The 23,466-nt window shown below is 43.4% G+C and overlaps 1 protein-coding gene across 9 annotated transcripts in view; it reads left to right on the top strand.

Moving 5' to 3' along the window:
* LOC121275843 (thyroid hormone receptor beta) overlaps nt 1-23,466 on the top strand; it is a 238,376-nt gene that overhangs the window by 118,684 nt on the left and 96,226 nt on the right. For all 9 annotated transcript variants that reach the window (XR_005942575.1, XM_041183544.1, XM_041183543.1 and 6 more), the window contains one exon: nt 11,022-11,083. Coding sequence is in view for 8 of the 9 variants with exons in the window: in XM_041183544.1 (XP_041039478.1) it covers nt 11,065-11,083 (19 nt within the window). In the remaining variant the exon portion in view is untranslated. The remainder of the gene's footprint in view (nt 1-11,021; nt 11,084-23,466) is intronic.

Genomic DNA, 23,466 nt, shown 5'->3' with positions numbered 1-23,466 from the left:
TTCCCTACCCTCCCACCCTGGATGCCTTGATCTTACCTGGGCCTTCTTGACTTAGGCTCTGATGTCCTCCTGCATTTCTTCTTTTGTCCACTGCAACACTGTCGCTGCAGGAACTGGAGAGCTGCTGGCCAATCAAATTGACCGGCTGCTCTCTAAGGCAGCACTCCCTCCCGAATGAGGGGCGGAAGTCCCACCTGCAGCCACTTGACACTCATTCGAGCATGAGATGGCTGCGGGGCACTTTGAGTTGGTCGGGATGTGTTCTCCGCCGACTCTTCAGATGGCCTGCCCTGCCATCTGAAAAATTCTGGCCATTATATTTGTAATACCATGGGATAAAATTCTCTTCAGCTGTATATATTCCTAATTCCATATGCATTGTGATATTCTATTAATGTTTTTTGTGCTCAGCTATTTTAATTTTTTTTTCATGTCAGAAGCGGATGAGTTGCACAGATCTATTTATCTAACTGCAGAACATTACGTTTTGATGGGTTCATTTTGTAGCTACGTTCAGTAAGGAACTCATTTGTTAGCTTACCTACTTTGTATGAGGAAAACACAGCTCAGGTTTAAAAATCTCTTAAATAAACAACACCAGAATTGATGGATTGCTTTACATGTAAAGTGCTGTTCTTGTCACTGTCTGCCTAAGCGCTGTTCTGTTTCTGAGACAGAGTTCCTTTTTCCTGAGGTTTTGACTTTTTTTTTTAAAAATGTACATTCTACTCTTCGTCCTGGTTGTCACGACACCAACCCCAACTCAGCCAACAAACCTAGGCAATCGAATTTAGGATTTTCTTGGTCCTTATCATTCATTTGGCTAAATGTGTTAATCTATCTGGGGTTGGGGTGCAGCTGGAAAGGAGTTTGCTGGAATTGATCTAAGAGTAACATTCTGATAATCTTTTAAATGAAAACCAAATCAACAAAATTGGGATAAATCAGGCACAGCCCCTAATTCAGGTCAGCTGTAAAACCAAGAACAAAGTTTAAAGGAAACTTACAAACTTTAAATCAAAATGTGATTAAAGGGGTCAACAAAACACCCCAGTCCCCGCAGTGCCCACCGAGCACAGAAAGCCTCGAGAGTGCCAGCAAACACCGCGTGCTCCCTCTCCAGGGACATCCGGCAGCGAACGTAGCCGCGGAAGAATAACACTCTGATGAGGAAGCTTACACTGACTCACATCAACAATGCAAGAAATACACCTGTTTCACATTGCTGACAGACTAATGAAGTTGTAGAGTGCTTATTTGGAGGCCATGCAGCTGAAACTAGGTATTTGTAAAAGTAACTCTTTCGAGTACAAACCCGTTTCCATCTGTTTCAGATGAAGTTACATTGTTTCATAGTTTGCCATTGTGAGATTTGAACTCTTGATAATCTTTTAAATCTTTTAAATGATACTCTTTTGAGTAAACCTGTTTCCATCTGTTTCAGATGAAGTTACATTGTTTCATAGTTTGCCATTGTGAGATTTGAACTCTTGATCTTGGGGTTACAAACCCAGTACCATAACCACTTGGCTATTTAGGCCAAGCGTATTTGTAAAAGTACATGGACACATTGAGCACCTTCTTAATATGCATTGTAGGTGGCCAGTAACAATTAAGATTTGTTGATGCATTATTGGTTTTGCTGGCTTGATTACACTTTTTTTATATTATGTTGGTGTAATGTCAGCAAATGAACAACCTTGTATAGATGTTTCATGCTGTTGGTGTTGATGACTATTAATTTCATCCAAAACATCCAGAAATCTCTCAGTATTGAAACAGCAAACACAATAGAAGCATTTTGAACTGTTGATTGTGTGTGGTTTACAAAATAAGCTTCAATTTTTTTTCTGTGATCTGCAACACTTGAAAGCAGACCTTGAGAGCCTGAAGTTGTCTAAATTTAGAGTGGTTAAGCTGCAGGAATCAAAACTAGAATATTGTAAGTTTTAATTTCCTCCACATCCATTATTCTTCCCAGTGAGGGTCATCAAGCACCTTGCTTCAAACTTTAACAATCTATCTTCAAATCAGCCACCAGAGGGTGCACAAGAGATGCTCAGTGTGACAGTGCATCGCCTTTCAGAACACATGCTTTCCACTCATTATCCCAGATTTTGCAGTCAGCAACAAAGCAATGGTGCTCGCTGCTGATTTTGAGGAAAGGTGCCTGCAAAGATTTAGCAATCTCTCTGAATGGATTTACTTTTCTCAATGTTAATTTGATTTTGGCATTAACTATAGTGGATCTCTGTAACTGATATCATCAAGCTAAGCAGCTAATCACATTGAGAATTGTTCACAGACCGCAAACCAAGAAGTAACTCGTTAGATTTATCATTCACTTTTTATAACTTTACAGGAAGCAAAGTAAAGATTGAAAACAATACATGTGATTAAGGTATGAGTTGACATACCCTAAACAAATATTTCTTTAAAAAGTTAAAAATCTATGGAATTTTTATCTTGGAATGGAAAAATTTAATATTTCATAAATATAACTTTAGTTTTTCAGTCACAGGGTTGTTCAATAGTAGTTATGACTTCATAAGACACAAAAAGGTACACCTCATTTCACAGCACATAATTTTTAAGGGGTTTTCACAGCAAGACAAATTGTAACATGTGGACATTCATGTCAAGTCAATGATTCCTAATTGGTTTTCATCAGCCAGAACTTCAGCACTGTACCATGCTGAAAAGCACCACAGAAACATCTGGATTCCTGCATTCAACTACACAAATGTGGCACCAGGCTAAAAGGTGCTGTCAATTTCACAGAGTAATGATAGCTTAGTCATTACAACAGCAAAATCTGGGCCATTATCTTTGGACAATGTCACTGTTGAGATTAGATACTTAGGAGAAGTGGAACCATGACTCCGGGCTCAGCCACCAGCGTATCCCACCTTTCTCCAAAAAGGCTTATTATGCAAAGATTCAATATCTTTTCGTTTTGCTTTTAAGCTTAAATTAATGACATTGGGTCCCACATCAGTTACAGTCGACCAACTTTGAACATCAGGCATCACCTAAGTACCAGATGACCATTGAATTTCCTCCTCCCAAGTACTACCTTTCTTTTGCACATCCCAGACATGTTCAGTTTACTACCCTAATGGCTCACCTGTAGGTAGTCCACTGGCTGAGTTCCACAGGGAATTATTAGAGCATGAGAACCTGCAAACAGAAGTTATGCAAAGGTAACGTCTGATTGCACATCCAGAATCAGTTTTGGTTGGCATAGACTAGTTTGGCTGAATTGCCTATTTCTCTGCTGTATATTCTATGTAAAGATACTTTTATTTACACTAAAGAAAAGAGCAACAAGACTGATTCCATGTGTGAAGGGGACGCACTGTATCTAATAATTAACATTTTAAGGATAAGTATAGGTTACTTCAAAATAGAACCTTGGACATCAATGAATATTGTTCAAAATTTGCTTTCCGGGTACAAGGAAACATCTTTTTTCAATGAAATATTTGTAACCTATGAAGTAAGGTAATCACAGCAAAAATACCAAGGTTTAATGTAAGGTAATCTTAGTCAAAAGACCTTTTCTGGATTTTCTCACTTCGCAGCTGTGCACTTTATAGCAGGGAATGCTGGATAGTTATCAGGAAGGGGAAAATGACCCAGGAGCTTTTTGCACCTGTCTCGTGTGTCGAAGCCAGAAAGAGGAATCCATGGCATTATGTAGTTTGGACTATTGAGGATAGTTGTGTTGTGCATGTGTCCTATTCAGTAGTGAAGGGGAAGGAGGAAAAATCGTTACTTACAGGTACCTGTAGATAAAACTGTCCTGAGATATTCCAATTACAGGCATCATTCTCTAACTCAACTCAAATAGTTAGATACAGGCTGTTAATTTTGGATGAACTGGACACTGCACAGCCTCTATGTACTGTGTAACTGCTCCAAAAGCAAGGGTTTCAATCTCAAATGCTTTTCAACACTATGACAGTACATTTCCACCTTCACAACATTACCTTTTTTTGTCTCATAACCGCACCACCCCCCCCCCCCCATTTCTTCAGGTACCTTGCCCGAAGAGGACATTGATGATCATGGACTTCCATGTGTTGGTCCATGGTTATATCTGGCAAAGCACTGCACTAGTTTGCCATTGCCTTCTGGCTGACCAGGAAACTGTCCTGCTCTTACAACCTACCATAGCTGTGTTGAAAGGATTTGCGGGTTGATAATCAACTTGTTTGAACATATTATGAATGGAGCTCTGGTGGGCATTAAGTCCTGGAGTGGGACTTGAACCCAGAGGTTCTGGCTCAGAGATAGGGATGGTACCACTGTGCCACAAGACACCCTACCTCTTACCACTGTTGCCTTTGAAACATTCATTTGTGCTTTTGCTAAAGACTCAACTTCTTGGACTCTGTCCATTTTGACCTCCAGAGATATTCTTTACACAAACTTCAAAGCTCTGGCACTCATCCATCCTGTCCCATACTATTCCTACGTGCCCATCAATCCTATTCTCCCTGGAATGTTGGGAGATAGGGTGCAAATAGATATCAAATTTAAAACCTTTGTTTTTTTTAAAAATCGCACCTTGACTTTTCCCCAACTTCGGATCTAAATCCCAGCCCATGGCTTACAATCCACAGACTCCGGTCTCCTGTGTAGTCCCATTCTGGCATTTTTCATTTGGTGGCAAAGCTTTTAACTATCTGGATCCTACCTTCTAGAATTACAATCCCTTTTTCAACACCCCATGCCCACCAGTATCTTTTTCACTGTGTTAGTTCCCTCCCTGCCTTTAAAGTCTCCTCCAACATCTTTGACTACAGTTTTGTTCAAATCTCCTAACACGTTCTCCATTCTTTCATTGAAATGACTCAAGAAGTTTTAGTGCATTAAAGGATACACATTTGAAAATAATGTAAATATGATTTAACCTGCCAGAGGATCCTGTCACACGCATTTCCTTCCCATGCTTTCCCCTTTAACTATTTCTGTCCATTTAATCATTGCTCACTCCCAAATAAATTGCTACATTTTGCACAGTATTGTTATTCCCAATCATTCTTTTCACTTTCTCACTGTTATTTGTTTTAACATTACCACAAGATGTCACTATGTATCCATCATTTGATTAATCCATTGTACTTAGTTTTAAAGTGTATAAAAGTTGAATTGGAACTCTTCTGATGCTGAAATCCACCTAAGTATATTCATTTTTGGGGAATCTTGCCGTTCATTCTGTTGATGTACTGCCTTGTATAAGACATTTGCTTAACTATCTCAGTATAGGTAAAGCAGGTGCTGACCATTTTTATAATTCTCAATCTTTTATAAATGCAGAAGTGAAATGTTAATTTTGTACATTAATATAGAGAGTTGAATGTCAGCAATGTCATGAGTCCCACCATATAACAGGCAATCTAAACACCAGAAAAGGGGCCCTGCTGCTAGTTATTTTTTAAAGGCAACTCTTGAAAAGTTAGTTTATTTCTGAAAGGTTAGTTGATTGTTCAAATCAGTATAGCCTACCTGTTCAGGGCAAAACAATTGTTCCAAATTCTGTGGAAAATGGGGTTCCAACTGAGGAACAAAACATCCCATGTCAGCCATTAGATCATGGGTAGATATTTTTATTGTAAAAGTTCTTTTGTTGTGTCATCTAAAATATGAAAGTTAAATCTACCTGTCCAATTTTCTTCCTTATTAGCAATCTCTGTTTAAAAGATTTGTTTTGGTCTAGTCCTAGATTTAGTATTTAGAAGCAGCAGAGCTAGCAAAATAGAATTGGCAGGATCAGGATCTAGATGTATAATTTGTACGATGTGGGATATCCTGAATAGGAGGGTCTTAAAAGAGGAGAGCGCAGAGATAGGTTTAGGAAAAAATTCAAGAGCATGTGGCCCAGGCAGATGACATATTAATAGAACAATCATTTTAGTGAGTGACCAATATAAATGGAGAATGGCAGGCTAGAATATGGGAAGCAAAATACAAGAATGCTTTCTGACCCAAGTTTAGGGATTCCATGACCTCAAATTCACATGCTGATTTGGCAATGTCAAGTCATCTAGTCAGTGACCTTGGGTTAAATTTGAAATGATTGGAACAAACCAAAACTCCAGTGTATTACTTCTAAAGGGCCGCCTTATTTCTTTCTTTCTCTCTCTCTTTTGATATAAAGTGACACACAGCTATGTCTCTACTGTCACCGATATAGGATAGATTGGATAAGCTGGAGCTGTTCTCCTTAGAGAAGAGAATGTTGAGAGATGATTTGATAGAGGTGCTCAAAATCATGAGGGGTGGAGTACCAGAGGACACCTATTTTAAGGTGATTGGCAAAGAAATGAGGGAGAAAGTTGTTATGCAGTAGGTTGTTAGGATGTGGAATGCATTATCTTAGAATGTCGTGAGTGCAGATTCAATCGGGCTTTTCAAAAGGGAATTGATAAACACCTGAAGAGAAAATTTGCAGAACTATGGGCAAAGGGTGGGGGGAAATAGGACTTGCTCAGTTGTTCTGTAGTGAGCTGGTAAAGACACTTCCTTCTGTGCTGTGACCTTTCTATGATTCTAAAGTGGAATTAAAGGATGGAGCACTACTTGAGGTCAATGGTAGATCAGAGAACAAAGGCACAATCTGATTTTTTTAAAGATAAATTTAGTGCTGATGATCAGAAACATTTCATGTTCAGAATTATTAATACTTCTAAAGTTTTCAGGATAGGATAGTGGCAGCAACATTTATGGAGCCATTCAAAGTGCTGTGCTGGGGTAGCCATAGCTTTCTGTGCAAGGATGAGATAAATAAGTCCACTGACCTTCCTTATTTTGACTTTTCTTTATGACGTTTTTGTTTTCCTTCTTTGCTGATTTTATTATTTTTCGTTTGATTGATAGTCAATCTTGCCCTGCACTGGGATCCATCTAGTACTCCAATTTAAATTGTAGTCTTTGGATGGTTCCAAATGACTTGCAGGAATAGTTACCCAGGAAAAGTTAGAGGAATTAAAACCACTTCTAACTCCTGGGTAACTAAAGTACTGACCCACCTCCACTACCCTCCCCACAGGACCACCCCCAACTACCCTCTACCCTTTCTAACCCCTGACTAGCCACTAACCCTCCAACCATCCCTCCCAACACCGCCCCCCCCCCCCACCCCCGATAGGACCTCCAACTATTCTCACCAACCCTGAACCACAGTTGCCCCTCCCCCACCCCCAACCACCCCTAACCCCCACTACCCTCACTGACGAACCCCCACTGACTGATCCCTTCCCCCATTGATTGACAACCACATCCGCACCCCCCCCACCCCCTACTGACTATGTGACACCACACCCAACCCCCGACCCCAACTCATCCTGCCTGCTAATCTTAGACACTTAACTTCTCCCTGGCTTCTCAAAATGGGCGGACCTTTAAATCTGCCTTTATGGCAGTTATTGCCATTAAAAAGGGGGTGTGTCTTCCTTATCCTTGACTCTTCAGCCCTTGATTCAAGGTCTTGGGAACATACTGAACTGCAGCCTTCTCACCCTGGTGTGAGTTGGAAGGTTGGGCAACAAAGGTGTGGCTGCATTCCAGTATAAATAGCTAGGAGTGGAATGTCAATCCGACTGTGATTACCACTCCATGGAAGTTATGGCCCAATGTCTCATCCTCAGGAAAAGTCTTTGAGCAATACTCTTATCCCTCCACATTATGTACCTCTAAATAAAAACATAAACGTATATTAAATTTTAATATATGATGCACGTTAAAAAACTGAGAAAAAAAACTCACCAAAAGTCATAAGCAATTACTATTGTTTCATAACATACCTCTGAAAATCCTGAATTCTAATAAATTACTCCTGAGGACTGGAATAAGCATGAAAAATAAGATTGTCAAGGATAAAAAGAAAATCTGCAGAATGCCAGACCCTACTGAATCATTCAGTGATTTCAGTCATGGTGTCTCCGCGCTTACACTCACCTGCACTCTCTCGCCTCCCGCGCTCTCTCGCCTTCCACGCTTTCTCACCTCCCTCTATTTAAACTCTCCTACCTATACAGATATTTGTGACTATTTTCTTGTGTTCCTCGTTACCCCTATTTCCCTAATCTCCCTCAACCTCACTTCCTTCTGCATTTACTCGTGAAAAGCAGCTCTCCCAAGTCACATAGAACTACACCCTCAAATTCCCAACTGCCTCATCTTTGGTTCTCTATTTGCCATCATTACAGCTCCAATTGAAGACCCTTATTCCCAGCAAAATATTTCCTGAATCCTGTGGTATGACCCCCACTTTCATTTCATTAAATGTATAATAACTCTGGCACATAACTAGCCTAATTATTGATTATCAGATCTGGCACAACCGTATCATGCTCCACTGGTCTTCCTGTCCTCTGCTGAAATACTCAGCTGGCTCTTCGCCTTCAACTTTGTGCTGTCCTTTGGCAACACATGTATAGACATAGGCTCAGCTTCCATAACTGCTGTTACCAACGCTGACATCCTTTAAAGACTGTCAGAAGAATCAACCTTTCTCTTAAACCCATAGGTTCCGACTTGTGTTAGTTTCTGATTTCTGCGACTTACCATGCTTGCCATCCTACCTAAATATAAATATTGTGGAGATACAGCCTCCTTTTTGCAACGTGTTTGGCCTGATAATGAGAGTTGAAGGGGAACTTGCACATGGTGGTGCTCCCATGCGTCTGTTGCCCTTGTCCTTTTAGGTGGTAAAGTTTGCATGTTTGGAAGTTGCTGTCAAAGGAAGCCTGGCGAGTTGCTGCAGTGCCTCATGTGGATGGTACACACTTCTGCCACTGTGCCTTAGTGGTGGAAGAAGTGAATGTTTAAAGTGGTGGATGGGGTTCCAATCAAGTGGGCTGCTTTGACCTGGAAGGTGTCAAGCTTGTTGAGTGTTATACAGACTATATTCATCCAGGCAACTGGAGAGCATTTCATCACGTTCCTGACTTGTGCCTTTAAGTATTGGACATCTTTGACAAGTTAGGAGGTGAGTAACTTGCCACACAATTTCCAGCACCTGACCCACTCTTGTAGTCACAGTGTTTATATGGCAGCTACAAATAAGTTGTCAGTCAATGATAACTCCCAGGAAGTTGATTGTGGGCAATTCAGTGATGGTAATGCTGTTGAATGTTAAGAGGAACTGTTTAGATTCCCTCTTGTTGGAGGCGGTCATTGTCTGGCACGAATGTCACTTGCCACTTATCAGCCCAAGCGGGAATGTTGTCAAGGTCTTCCTGCACATGCCCATGGACTGCTTCAGTATCTGAGGAGCTGAGTGGTATTGAACACTTTGCAATCATCAGTAAACACCTCCACTACTAATCTTCGATGAAGGGAAGATCATTGAAGCCGCTGCAGATGGTTGGGCCGAAGATACTGTTCTGAGAAACTCCTGCAGCAATGTCCTGGTGCTGAGATGATTGGCCTCCAACAACCGGAACCATCTTCCTTTGTGCTAGGTATGACTCTAACCAGCATAGAGTTTTCCTCCCATTTCCATTAACTTCAATTTTGCTAGGGCCCTTTGATGTTACACTTGGTTAAATGCTGCCTTGATGTCAAAGGCAGTTACTCTGACCTCCCCTCTTGAATCCAGCTCTTTTGCCTATTTTTGGACCAAGATTGTAATGAAGTCTGGAGCCAAGTGGCCCTGGCGGTACACAAGCTGGATATCATTGAGTAGATTATTACTGAGTAAATATTGTTTGATAGCACGGCCAATGACAACTTCCATCATTTTTCTGATGTTTAAGAGTAGACTGATGGAGTGATAATGGCCAGATTGGATTGGTCCTGCTTTTTGTGGACCGGCCATACCTGGCAAATCTTCCACATTTTCTGGTAGATGTCAACGTTAACAACTTAGCTAGGGGTGCATGGCTGGTTCTGGAGCACAAATCATCAGTTGTCAGGGTCAGTAGTCTTTGTTGCATCCATTGCCTTCAGCTGTCTCTTGGTATAATGTGGGGAGAATTGAATTGGCCGAAGACTGACATCTGTGATGCTGGGGACCTCAAGAGGAGGCCAAGATGGATCATCCACACAGTGCTTCTGGCTAAAGATGGTTGAAAATGCTTCAGCCCTGCCTTTTGCACAAATACGCTGGACTCTTCTGTCATGGGGATGTTTGTGGATCCTCCTCCTCCCCTTAGTTGTTTAATTGTCCTCCACCATTCATGGATATGGCAGGACTGTAGATCTTTGGTCTGATCCGTAAATTGTGGGATTGCTTAGCTCCATCTCTCACATGCTGCATCCAGTGTTTAGCGTGCATGAAGTCCTATGATGAGGCTTCACTAGGTTGGTGCCTCATTTTTGGATATGCTTGGTGCTACTCCTGGCACACACTCCCACACACCTCTTGAACCAGGGTTGGAATCTTGGCTTGATCATAGCAGTGGACTGAGGGATATGGCAGGCTGTGAGATTTTACACTGTGGTGAAATACAATCCTCCTGCCTCTGATGGCCCACAGCACCTCATGGATGCCCAGTTTTGAGCTGCTAGATCAGCTCTGAAACTATCTCATTTAGATTGTTGGCATTAATGAGGTATTGGCAGTGTAGAATAATGTAATTGTTGTCATTAGGATTTCACTAAAATATAATGAGGGCCAAGTGAAAATTTCTCATCGTCTGCTTGAACTATAGAAAGACACGAGGACAGTAGTAGATTTTGCACTTCTAATGTGTGCATGGAGAGCTTGTGAGCGTCATAATGTCTAGGACACGCTTCTTCATAATATTTATATATTCTTAATATGTAATCTTAATATTAATATGTATTTATATTCTTAACAGATCTGGTTAGATGAGCTTGAAGTCTCTTTTCCAAAGAAAACAAGTCCAACTTGTTCTCCTGCTGTACATTCTCAATGCTCTATTAAATTATTATGGTGTCTATATATTGAGTTTTCAACTATGATGCATTTCTTCTCATTCTGTGCTATATCTTTTTCTCTGCAGAGTTAGAAACTCCAATAATAATGGACTAATTGTGTTTTGCAGGTGATGTGGTAAATACCAGTGACAGAATGACTACTGAGCCATAATGCCAAGCAGTATGTCAGGTACTGAGTTAATATTCTGTGCAATTAATAAAAAACCCTTGATCTTACTCATTTTTGCCTAGAATGTCAAGCTGTAGAAAATCATTGCAGCCTCAATCTTCCCTTACTCATACAAACCATGAGTTATCTATTGGGAAGGTGCTAATAGAATTGATATAGGCCATTGCGGTGTGCATATTCAAAATGATAAATCAAAGACGTGCAACTATGGAATATTACTTTACTCTCATGTAAAATAAAGGAATTTATTATTGGTATACACTTGTTATCTGCACAGTAACTTAGTTAACAGCAGTTAGCATTGATTCAGAAGAGGTAGATTTTATCTAACCAGCCTCTGTGACTTATTTTGAGGTACTGATAAACCAAATGGATCGTGGTAAACCTTAAAACATGTTGCATCTGGACTTCTATAAGGCACTTGGCCGAGTCCAATGCGAAGGATTAGTCCTTAAACTTAGTACAGTGGGAATTTTTTTTTTAATTCATTCATGGGATGTGGGCTTTGCTGGCTGGGCCAGCATTTATTGCCCACCCTTAGTTGCCCTTGAGAAGGTGGTGGTGAGCTGCCTTCTTGAACCACTGCAATCCATGTAGGTACACCAAAAGTGCTGTTAAGGGAGTTCCAGGATTTTGACCCAGCAGCAGAGAAGGAACAATGATATATTTCCAAGTCAGGATGGGAGTGACTTGTAGGGGAACTTCCAGATGGTGGTGTTCCCATCTATTTGCTGCCCCATCCTTCTAGATGGTAGTTATCGTGGGTTTGGAAGGTGCTACCTAAGGAGGCTTGGTGAATTCCTGCAGTGTATCTTGTAGATGGTACACACTGCTGCTGCTGTGCATTGGTGGTAGAGCGAGTGAATGTTTGTGGATTTGTCCAGGACAATGTCAAGCTTCTTGAATGTTGTGGAAGCTGTACTCATGCAGGCAAGTGGGGAGTATTCCATCACACTCCTGACTTGTGCCTTGTAGATGGTGGACAGGACTTGAGGAGCCAGGAGGTGAGTTACTCGTCGCAGGATTCCTAGCTTCTGACCTGCTCTTGTAGTCACAGTAGTTATATGGCTAGTCCAGTTCAGTTTCTGATCAATGGTAACCCCCAGGATGTTGATAGTGGGGGATTCAGTGATGGTAATGCCATTGAACACCAAGGGGCGATGGTTAGATTCTCTCTTGTTGGAGATGGTCATTGCCTGGCAGTTGTGTGGTACGAATGTTACTTGCCACTTGTCAGCCCAAGCCTGGATTTTGTCCAGGCCTTGCTGCATTTGGACATGCACTGCTTCAGTATCTGAGGAGTCATGAATGGTGCTGAACATTGTGCAATCATCAGCAAACACCCCACTTCTGACCTTATGGTGGAAGGAAGGTCATTGATGAAACAGCTGAAGATGGCTGTGCTGAGGACACTACCCTGAGGAACTCCTGCAGTGATGTCCTGGAGCTGAGATGACTGACCTCCAATAACCACAACCATCTTCCTTTGTGCTAAGTATGAATCCAACCAGCAGAGAGTTCTCCCCATGATTCCCATTGACTCCAGTTTTGTTAGGGCTCCTTGATGCCACACTCTGTCAAATGCAGCCTTGATGTCAAGGGCAGTCACTCTCACCTCACCTCAGATGCTCAGCTCTTTTGTCCATTTTTGAATCAAGGCTGTAATGAGGTCAGGAGCTGAGTGGCCCTGCCAGAACCCAAACTGGACATCAGTGAGCTGGTTATTGCTAAACAAGTGCCACTTGATAGCACTGTTGATGACCCTTCCATTACTTTACTGATGATCAAGAGTAGACTGATGGGGCGGTAATTGGCCAGGTTGGAGTTGTCCTGCATTTTGTGTACAGGACATACCTGGGCAATTTTCCACATTGCCAGGTAGATGCCAGTGTTGTAGCTGTACTGGAACAGCTTGGCTAGGTGCGCAGTAAATTCTGGAGCACAAGTCTTCAGTCATATTGCTGGAATATTGTCAGGGCCCATAGTCTTTGCAGTATCCAGCCATTTTCTGATTTCACGTGGAGTGAATCGAATTGGCTGAAGTCTGGCACCTGTGATGCTGGGGGAGTTCCGGAGGAAGCCAAGACAAATCATCCACTTGGCACTTATGGCTGAAGATTGTAGCCTTATCTTTTGCACTGCTGTGCTGGGCTCCACCATCATTGAGGATGGGGATATTTGTGGAGCCTCCTCCTCCAGTGAGTTGTTTAATTGTCCACCACCATTCACGACTGGATGTGGCAGGACTACAGAGCTTAGATCTGATCCGTTGGTTGTGAGATTGCTTAGCTCTGTATATCACTTGCTGCTTATGTTGTTTGGCACACAAGTAATCCTGTGTTATAGCTTTGCCAGGTTGACACCTTATTTTTAGGTGTGCCTGGTGCTGCTCCTGGCATGCCCTCCTGCGTTCTTCATTGAACCAGGGTTGATATCCTGGCTTGATAGTAATGGTAGAGTGGGGGATATGTCGGGCCATGAGGTTACAGATTGTGTTCGAGTGCAATTCTGCTGCTGCTGATGGCCCACGACACCTCGTGGATGCTCAGTCTTGAGTTCTTAGCTCTGTTCGAAATCTTAGCATGGTGGTAGTGCCACACAATACGATGGAGGGTATCCTCAATGTGAAGGCAGGACATCATCTCCACGACTGTGCGGTGGTCACCCCTACCAATGTTATTGTGGACAGATGCATCTGCGGCTGGCAGGTTGGTGAGGAGGAGGTCAAGTATGTTTTTCCGCCTTGTTGGTTCCCTCGCCACCTGCTGCAGACCCAGTCTAGCAGTTACGTCCTTTAGGACTCGGCCAGTTCAGTCAGTACTGATGCCACTCTTGGTGATGGACATTGATGAACGCCACCCAGAGTACGTTCTACATCCTTGCCACCCTTGGTGCATCCTCCAGGTGGTGTTCAACATGGAGGAGCACTGATTCATCAGCTGAGGGGAGCAGGTGTGGGGCAGTGATGTGGTACATGGTAATCAGGAGGTTTCCTTGCCCATGTTTGAACTGACGCCATGAGACTTCATGGAGTCCAGAGTCGATGTTAAGGACTCCCTGGACAACTCCCTCCTGACTGTATACTACTGTGCTGCCACCACTGCTGGGTCTGATGGCAGTGTCTGGGACATTATCTGTAAGGTATGATTCTATGAGGATGACTATGTCAGACTGTTGCTTGACTAATCTGTGAGACAGCTCTCCCAATTTTGGGATGTTAGTAAGGAGGACTTTGCAGGGTCGACAGGGCTGAGTTTGCCGTTGTTGTTTCTGGTGCCTAGGTCAATGCTGGGTGGTCTGTCTGGTTTCTTTCCTTTTTAGTGACTTGTAGCAGTTTGATACAACTGAGTCATTTAAGAGTCAACCACATTGTTGTGGGCCTGGAGTCACATGTAAGCAAGACCAGATAAGGACGGCAGATTTCCTTGTTTAAAGGGCATTAGTGAACCAGATGTGTCTTAACAACAATCGATAATGGTTTCATTGTCATCATTAGACTTTTAATTCCAGATTTTTATTGAATTCAATTGGCTGAAGTGGCAGCCATGTTGGGACTCGAACCCAGGTCCCCCGAGTTTCTCCCTGGGTTTCTGGATTACTGGTCCAGTGACAATACCACTATGCCTTCGCCTCCCTGATTTTAGGTAATTATTTTTAAATTCCTGTGGAGTTGGAAGCACTGGGTACTTGTTAAGGAAGTTATGTTGGTGGAATGCCCCAGGGATCAGTGTTGGAGCTGGTATCATTTCTAATTTGCATCCATGATTTGGATTTAGAAACCCTATGTAGATGATACCAAACTAGAAAGGACAGTGCAATCAGAGGAGCAAACTAAGAAATTACAGAGGAAACTAAGAAATTACAGTATAAACTGGGCAACATATGTAAATGGATGGAACAATATCCAATAAAAATGTAATGCAGACAAGTGTAAAGTACTGCACATTGGAAATAAATATGTACATTATAGGTACTCTGGTGTAGAAATAACTAAATCCTACCTAACCTAACTACATTGCTTGTACTGTAATATATTTGAATATACAACAAACCATAAGCAGCAACTTGCATGATGTATTGGAGAGGCAGTGAGACACAATAGACAGTTAGACCTAGTACCGGCTTAGTAATTTGCTTTTCTCAGCACTTCCTGAATCCTGACATTCTTCCTTTCCCCAACTACTTGATTCCCAAGATTATGCCTAATCGCCTCCCCTCACCTGAGTTTTGATGCCATACCTTGCATAGGCATCATTGGCTTCCATGTATGATCATCATGATGCCCCATTTGGCCACAAACTTCAAATCCGATTTGGACATAACATCGGCTACCATTGTGTGTCCAATCCTGATTTGAATTTAGAAGCATGGAATGATGAAGCACAGGTGGAGGCCATCCAGCCTATTGCCCTGTGCTATGGTAAAGCTACCGAATTAATCCTACCCCTCCCCCTGCTCTTTCCCCATAGTCCTGTAATTTTTTCCCTTCAAGTATTTATCCATTTCTTTTTAACATTGAAAAATATGCAGTATTTATTTTTGGTTAGACCACTTTTTTATGGCATAAAAATCTCAGCCACCATGTCTATTTAGGTGCCAACAAGCTTTGTAATCTGGAGTTATGGTTGTCATTACTGTTGAGATTAGAGCTTCTTGGACACTAATTCTCTGTCCATGGTTCTAACTTACCAGACAGCGTGTGCCTTTTCAGAACCAGGAGCTCTACGTCTTCATTCTACACAATTCTTGCAACTATTGTTAGTCACAACAATTATTTACTCAAAGTGGTGAGAATGTTGGACTCCCTGCCACATGCATTTTAGTAGAGACTAAGTAAACACATTTCGGTAAAAACAAATATGGATATGTTGTTAGAATGAGATGACATAAGGTGGAGGGAGGCTTGTGTGGAGCATGAACATTGGCATAGACTTGATTGGGACAAGTGACCTGTTTCTGTGCCATACAATTCTATTTAATTCTATGAATCTGTTTCCACCTCTCTTTTGAGCAGTGTATTCCAAATCACAATTCACTGTATTTTTTTAAAAGTTTCATCATGTCACCTCTGGTTCCCTTGCCAATCATCTTAAATTTGTGCCTTCTGGTTACAGATCTTTCTGATACTAGAAAGTTTATCTTATTTACTGTATCCAAGCAATTGGTGATTTTGAACATCTTTATCAAATCTCCTCTTAACCTTCTCTGATCTAAGGAGAACAGGACTAGTTTCTCCAGTCTCTCCACATAAATGAAGTCCCTCGTCGCTGGTACAATACCAATAAATCTCTTCTGCATCCTTTCCAGGACCTTGACATCATTCCTAAAGTCTACTGCCCAGAGCTGAAAACCATATTCAAGCTGAGGTCTAACTAGCATATTATAAAGAGTTAGCATAAATGGCGTTTTTAAAATTCTATTCCTCAATTAGTAAAAGCCAAGGATCACTTGCTTTTTTAACTGCTTTCTCAACTCATCACGCCACCTTCAAAGATTTGTGTACTACATCCCTAAGCGCCTCTCTTCCTGCACCCCCTTTAAAAATTATATTGTTTAATTCATATTGCCTCTTCTCATTCTTCCTACCAGAATATATCACTTTATACCTGTCGGTATTAAATTTCATCTGCCATGTGTAAGCCCATTTCACCAGCCTGTCTATGTCTGTCTGAAGGCTGTTGCTATCAGTCTCACTGTTTACTACTTTTCCAACATGCGTATCGCTTGCAACATTGAAATTATGCCCTGCATATCCAAGCCCATGTCATTCATATATATCAAAGAGGAGTGGTATTAATGCTTACCCATAAGAAACACTGCTGCATAGTTCCCTCCAGTCTTAAAAATAACCTTTCACCACTATCTCTGCTTTCAGTTCCAATTTTGTATCCATGTTACAATTGTCCCTTTAACTCCATGGACCTTAATTTTGCTAACAAGTTCACTAAATGGTACTTTTTTAAAAGTCTAGATCAAGCATCAAAATAATCTTTTTCTCGAGGGCTCTTTTTGAGAAAAACAGACTTAGCTTAATTTTGTCAAGACCACCTTTTGATTTACACACAATGAGTTCCTTAGTAGTTTGATATTTTCTCTCAAATTTGGATTCTAAATACAATTCCAATTTACAATGATAAACTGAGATCAGATTCAGCTTAAATTTAACTATTTGACACAATGTAACAGAAGTTAGACAGGCATAAGAAACAGTTTATGTAAGTTAGTAACGGATCAAATGAATTTCTGCATGGTTCATCATGGTAACATACACCAAATCTCTGGAGACCTTAGTGTGGCTTATGCAGCTTTATATCACTCATGAATAATTGAATCAAGCATTTGGATAGGAAGCTGCAGAATATGGAATTTGGGAATTGGAATATACAATCAGAAAAATAATAAGCACAGCTGGTATGAATGAAGTCAGTCACAACTGGAATAAATTTGCTGTACAGTACCTTTCCCACTGTGCAAACTACTATACAAATACATCACAGCATAAGCAGATGCATAGTAGTCCTTTCCTAAGGAACGTGTTCCATATATGAGTTCCTTCACCAGATTCTTTATTTAGTGTATATTTACTTGTGCTAATGTTTGCAGTGTCAATTTCAAGAGAGGTGTTTAAAACCACAAAGGGTTTTGTTAGAGTAAATAAGGAGAAACTGTTTTCAGTGGCAAAAGGGTCAATTACCAGAAGATGCAAATTTAAGGTTTTTAGAAAAGTGATGAGAATCAGCATGAGGGGGATAAAAATTACACAAAGTTATGATCTGGAAGGATGGTGGAAGCAGATCAATTACTTTCAGAAGGAATTTGACAAATGATCCAAAAAAAAATTGCAGAGCTGTAGGGAAAATGCATGGATGTAGGACTAATTAGATAGCTCTTTGAAAGAGCTAGAATAAGTTTAATGGGTCAGACAGCTTCCTTCTGAGCTGTATCAATCTATGAGGCTTCTTCATACTTTACATGTTTCCAACCCATTTCTTCAGCTCTTTTGTAGCATGTTATTATTCTCCGTTGGGGAGACTGAATGATTGACTTCCTAGTAACTTTATTGATTTTGTAACCTCCCATGAGAAGGGTATGGATTGGAACATCTTACTCACATGCTAATTGACTTTTTTTCTCTCTTGTCAGAAATTCTTATCTGCATTCCCTCAGTTTTCACCTGATGCGTTCTCTAACTGACTTGGCTACGTTTGGCAGATATGCCATTTAACCATTTCCCATCATTCCACAATTTTGGTGCGCGGGGTACCAACATATTTCACTACAATGCCGCCATATCACTATTCAAGGGAATGGGTTAATAAGTTATTTTTGCCTGGCCACCTCCTGTCCCATCTCTCCTGTTTGTCGAATCTCTAGCTCTCAGCCTCTCCCACGCGCCACATCCCTCCCCAACTCTGCCGGTTGCTACCTCATTTCCTGACTCTCCAGCTCACGCCTCCCTCCTCAACACTGCCACTTAACCGCCTCCCTCCCTGACAATCTGGGCTGGTTGAAAGGGAATGGTCTGCGATATAGTATTTGAATGTTAGCATTCAAACAAGGTTTTTGCCAGAAAAGCTTCTGAACTTTCTTGCAATGTAATGGATGTAATTGCAAAATATATGGTCTGGATTATAAAAAACTAACTTGTGTACTAACTTACAAAGTGCTCCTTCACCTCCAATCACAGCTATTATGTACACAGGCAGCCTCCTTTCAATAGTTTGAATGTTTTGACCAAGGGTGGAATTTTCTGTGCCCATTGGCTTCGGATGTGTTTGGCGGCGTGAACGGACAATATGGCGGGATGGCCAAAAATCGGTTCCATAACATTGTGAAACTAGTTTGCAATTGTCTGTTCTGCCCCATCAGTGGCAGGCCACATTTCCCGCTGTTGGACGTTGGGAACCTCATTGTAATACATCTGCATATCATGATAAGTCCAGCCCGCCGGAATCATCCTCCCCACGCTGGATCGTCTGAGCACATCAGTGTGATTGCAGGCTGATGTATTTCACAACAGCATATATAAGGCACAAACAGGCGGGCTGCACTTTGAGGGGAACTCGAAGGTGAGTGCACAGTAATGTTGTGCAGCGCTTGTGAGGGTTGCCTGTTGGACTTAAAGATTGAGGCAAGTGGGAGGGGCGGTGCAAGGGCTGCCACGCAGTTGATGGTAGTGCACAAGCACATGCAGAGTAGCAGGTAGGGAAGTGGCCATGCATCAGGGAAGCCTTGTATAGAGTGACCATTCCTCTGCAGCTGAGACAGTTCAGACACAGCCACATCAACGTGCTGGGATCAGGCCTCCAGCATATCTGCCATCTTGAGCAACGCAGAAGCATGAAATTGTCATCAAATGCTCCAGATCTTTTCACCCCTTGGTCACAGACTGCAAATTAATGAGCGTTTTAGTGGACTGCTGAATAGTTGGATGACTGGGCATGTTGTACAATCTCCTTGCTAAAGCAGGCCAGGGAGCAGTCACTGCTGGAGGTGCTCACAGCCCCTTGCAATGTCATCAGTCCAGTTTGGACCGGTCTCCCCATGGTTTAAGCTAACAGTGTAGCCTTGTATTGCAGGTTAGGAGAATGCCTGGGCTGACAGCATGCAGGCCAGTGGGCAAAGCTGCTGCCGATCAGTCAAGTAGAGTGGAGCAGAGGAGGATGGGGTTTCAGGCAGCCACGCAGGGCACTAAGTTCTGGTGCCATGGGGACATGAAGGGCATCCACCGCCAGTGGTTGTGAAAGTGAGCATGGCGCTCAATTTCTACACCAATGGCTCCTTTCACAGCTCCACAAGGGACCTCTGTGGGATTTCGCAAGCCTCCACCCACAAATGAGGTCACGGATGCCATCTTCACGAGGGCACACAACTTTGTGCATTTTGCCATGGACCAGGAAAGCCAGGATGCAAGAGCGATTGGATTTGCCCAGATCTTGGGTTTCCCACAGGTGCAGGGTGCCATCGACTGCACTCATGTGGCGCTTAGATCTCTGTCACAACAAACTGTCAATTATGTCAACCACAAGGACATCCATTTGCTAAATGTGTAGCTGGTGTGTGGCCAGCACAAACGCATCCTGCAAGTCTGTGCTCGGTTTCCAGGGAGTGTCCACAACTCCTATATTCTCAGTCGGCCTCAGATCCCTGACTCCTTCCAGGGTCCACAGAGGCTGCAGGTTGGCTTCTAAGGGACAAGTGCTACCCACAGAGGCCACAGCTGATGTCACCCGTGCAGCGGCTTCAGACTGTAGCAGAGCGAAGGTATAACGAGGTTCACGCTGCAACTCACTTCTTGGTGGAGCAAACCCTCAGGGTGCTGAAAATAAGGTTCTGGGTGCCTGGACCAGTCTAGTGGAGCCCTGCAATACAGTTCACAGAGGGTGTCACACATCATCATCATCTGCTTGCGCCCTTCACAACTTGGCGCTGCAATGGGGAGAGGAGCTGGAATTCTCCTCCGATGAGAAGGATGTCGACAGGGATGAGGGTGAGGAGATCCTTGAAGGCGATGATGAAGTTGATGATGACGGGGATGAGGCCCTCACATTGGCTAGATGAGGCAGGCGCAATCAGGAGGCCCTCATAGCTGCTAGATTTGTAGGGGATGCCGAAGACATGTAGCGAAGAGACACCATAGATCCTCGCATTGCATCTGTGAACGTTTGACTCCAGTCTGACTTATGGCAGTACACATACCCTCTGTGATAAGGCTCCTGTCATGGAGATGCAGTGGAAGCCCTGATAGTCAATTGATTCCAGGAGGATGATGAAGATATGCAGTGAGGACATGCCAAAGATCTTCACATAGCCTGTGCCCAGGCTGTGCAACTACATCATCTTAGCGTTCCTAACCCTACCTTGGTGCTCCCCGGCCATCCACAGCGGAGGTGGAGGCAGCTGCTGACTGCTGCACCCTGTCTGCGATGACCTTGGCGGGTGTCCTCTGGAGGGCCCTGGCCTGCTTTCATGGTTCTGCTGTGTGGCAGTGGCACCTCCCTTGGCCTGTGAAGCTGGAGCTGCTCGAGACACAGGAAGAGGGGATTCAAATGGGGTGGGCACTCCTGGAGTCACCTGGGTGGATGGCCCTGGGGTGTTGAGCTCCTGGTGGTCCTCCCTATGGGTGCCTGATGGCCCCTGGCTGACTTCTTGAGGTGAAAGAATCTGCAGTGAGATCGAGCTGCCCTGCACCCCTCTTGCGTACACAATGTTTGAAGCCAACAATGGCGTCAGCCCGCGCAGCAGTGCAGGACCAGTGTCCTGGACCAGGGTCACCATGGCAGCTGCTATCCTACCAGTGTTGACCTTGGTGCATTGGCATGCCAGCACTATCACCTCAGGCTGAAGGTGGACCGACTCCTCCATCGTGCCTTGCAATCTGAGGAGAGCAGCGGACATCCCTTCCTAATGTTGCCAAGCTTGCCTTTGCAGCTTAAACGACTCCAGTATGACAAAGTCCAAAGTCTCATCCTCTGACTCAGACTCAGCAGATTTCTGGCCTCCAGCAGTCCTCCAACTGCTGGATACCTGAGAAGTCCCTGCTGCCACCTGCCTGTGGATCATACAGTGTGATCTGCTCACTGGATTGTGATCCTGAGGCTGCTCTAAAGCTAGGTCCCACTGACCTGTGTGTCTCTGTGTGAGTGGAGGATGTGGGTGTGCGCTGTGACAGGTCTTCAATCAAGGTGCCTTGAGATTCCTCTTCAGAGGTTTCTTTGGGGCCTTGATTGGAGGCCCTGGGTCGTGAACTCCATCAGCACTTTCCCAGGTGTGCCTGCGAAAGCAAGGGGAGACAATTAGTGCATGGTGGAGGACTGCGGCACAATGGAACTCACTCACAGTATGGATATCGCACTGCTGGATCCTCCCTTGGTAGAGCACTACCGACATCACCATCAACACAGGATCTTCGCCGGTCAGCAGTATGAGGGCTTTGATATCAGGCATTCCTCCACCAGTCTGCGACCTCTCCCTCTTGTGTGCCAGCTTGGGCTGCATAAATACAGATGGAGAGAGTGTAAGCAGGCTGCCTGCCAGGCCAGATGATAAGTATGCCTGGCATGTGCTCACAAGAGGTGAGCGGTGCCATGGATGGGACGAGGACAATTAAGGTGTGGATGAGAGAGTGAATGGCGTTGTCCCTCGAACCGGCAGTGAGTGAGGGCCCTGTGGAGGTGTGATGGGTTTATGAGTTTGAGAGTGTGTGAGTTGAGAGTGATGAGAAGAGTGACTTACCCTAGTGGAATACAAGAAATCATTCATCCTCTTGCAGCACTGGGTGGCTGTCCTCTTTTGCAGGGCATTGGTTCTGACCACCACTGCCACTATCTCCCTAGTCGGATTGGTTATGTTGCTGCCCCTCCTGCACCCAGAGCCGGGCCTAGAGGACATTGCTGTAGGCCTCTATGGTATCCAAAAGGCACTCGGGGGAAGCATCTCTTAACCAGGGGGCTGCTGTTTGCTTACCTTTTGGGACCAAGTATTCTGTGCAGCTGTCCTGGGCTGTAAGCACTGAGGGGTGTGACGCAGCTGCACTTTAAGAATGGCATCCAGCGTGAGGAAGCAGCAAGCTGTGTGGTGGGTAAATTGGAGCCTGCCTGCCTTCGAAATAGCATGTTTCCCAGGAATGCGTGATTAATAAGGCAGGTTTGGGATGATACGGTGTGAAAAGCCGCCATTGCGACCAGCAGGTAAGCACCCTTTTTCCCACCCACTACTGCACTTAGTGCAAATCTGGGGTGATTCTACCTCCAGTCTTTGATTTCTTTGCAGGCTATTTGTGAGGTTTTGAGGATAAATCCACCCACCACCCCAGCGGTAATCAGTACCAACGCCCTGCAAAAGAGGACAGCCACCCAGTGCCGCGAGAGGATGAATGATGATCGTTCCACCAGGATAAGTCACTCTTCTCATCACTCTCAACTCACACATTTTTATTTGAACCTTGGTCCATATACATAACAACAATCACTACCCTTATCAACCCACTCAGTTACTTCATCAGATAGTTTGATCAAGTTAGTCAAAATGATTTGCCTGTAACAAATCCATGCTGACTTTCATTTGTTAGCCCATACTTCTCAAAATGCCAACTAATTTTCTCCTGTATTGGTGTGTCTCAAAATTTCTCCACCGTTTTCAGCTCATTGGCCTGCAGTTTCCGTGTTTATCCCTCTCCCCTGTTGTAATTTATTGTTTAACTTCAGGCCTAAACCTTCATCACCCACATGCTGATCAACAAGCTTTTCCATAATAAAAACATAAAATGCTAGAAATACTCAGCAGGATCAGGCAGCATCTGTGGAGATAAACGCAGATGCATTTCCATAACAAGGCGAAGGATGTCCTTTCTAATTGAGGAAATATTTCACCCTGAATATTAG

The sequence above is a fragment of the Carcharodon carcharias genome, chromosome 3, assembly GCF_017639515.1.
Source record: "Carcharodon carcharias isolate sCarCar2 chromosome 3, sCarCar2.pri, whole genome shotgun sequence".
Classification (NCBI taxonomy): domain Eukaryota; kingdom Metazoa; phylum Chordata; class Chondrichthyes; order Lamniformes; family Lamnidae; genus Carcharodon; species Carcharodon carcharias.
This window is presented reverse-complemented; position numbering and strand designations above follow the sequence as displayed.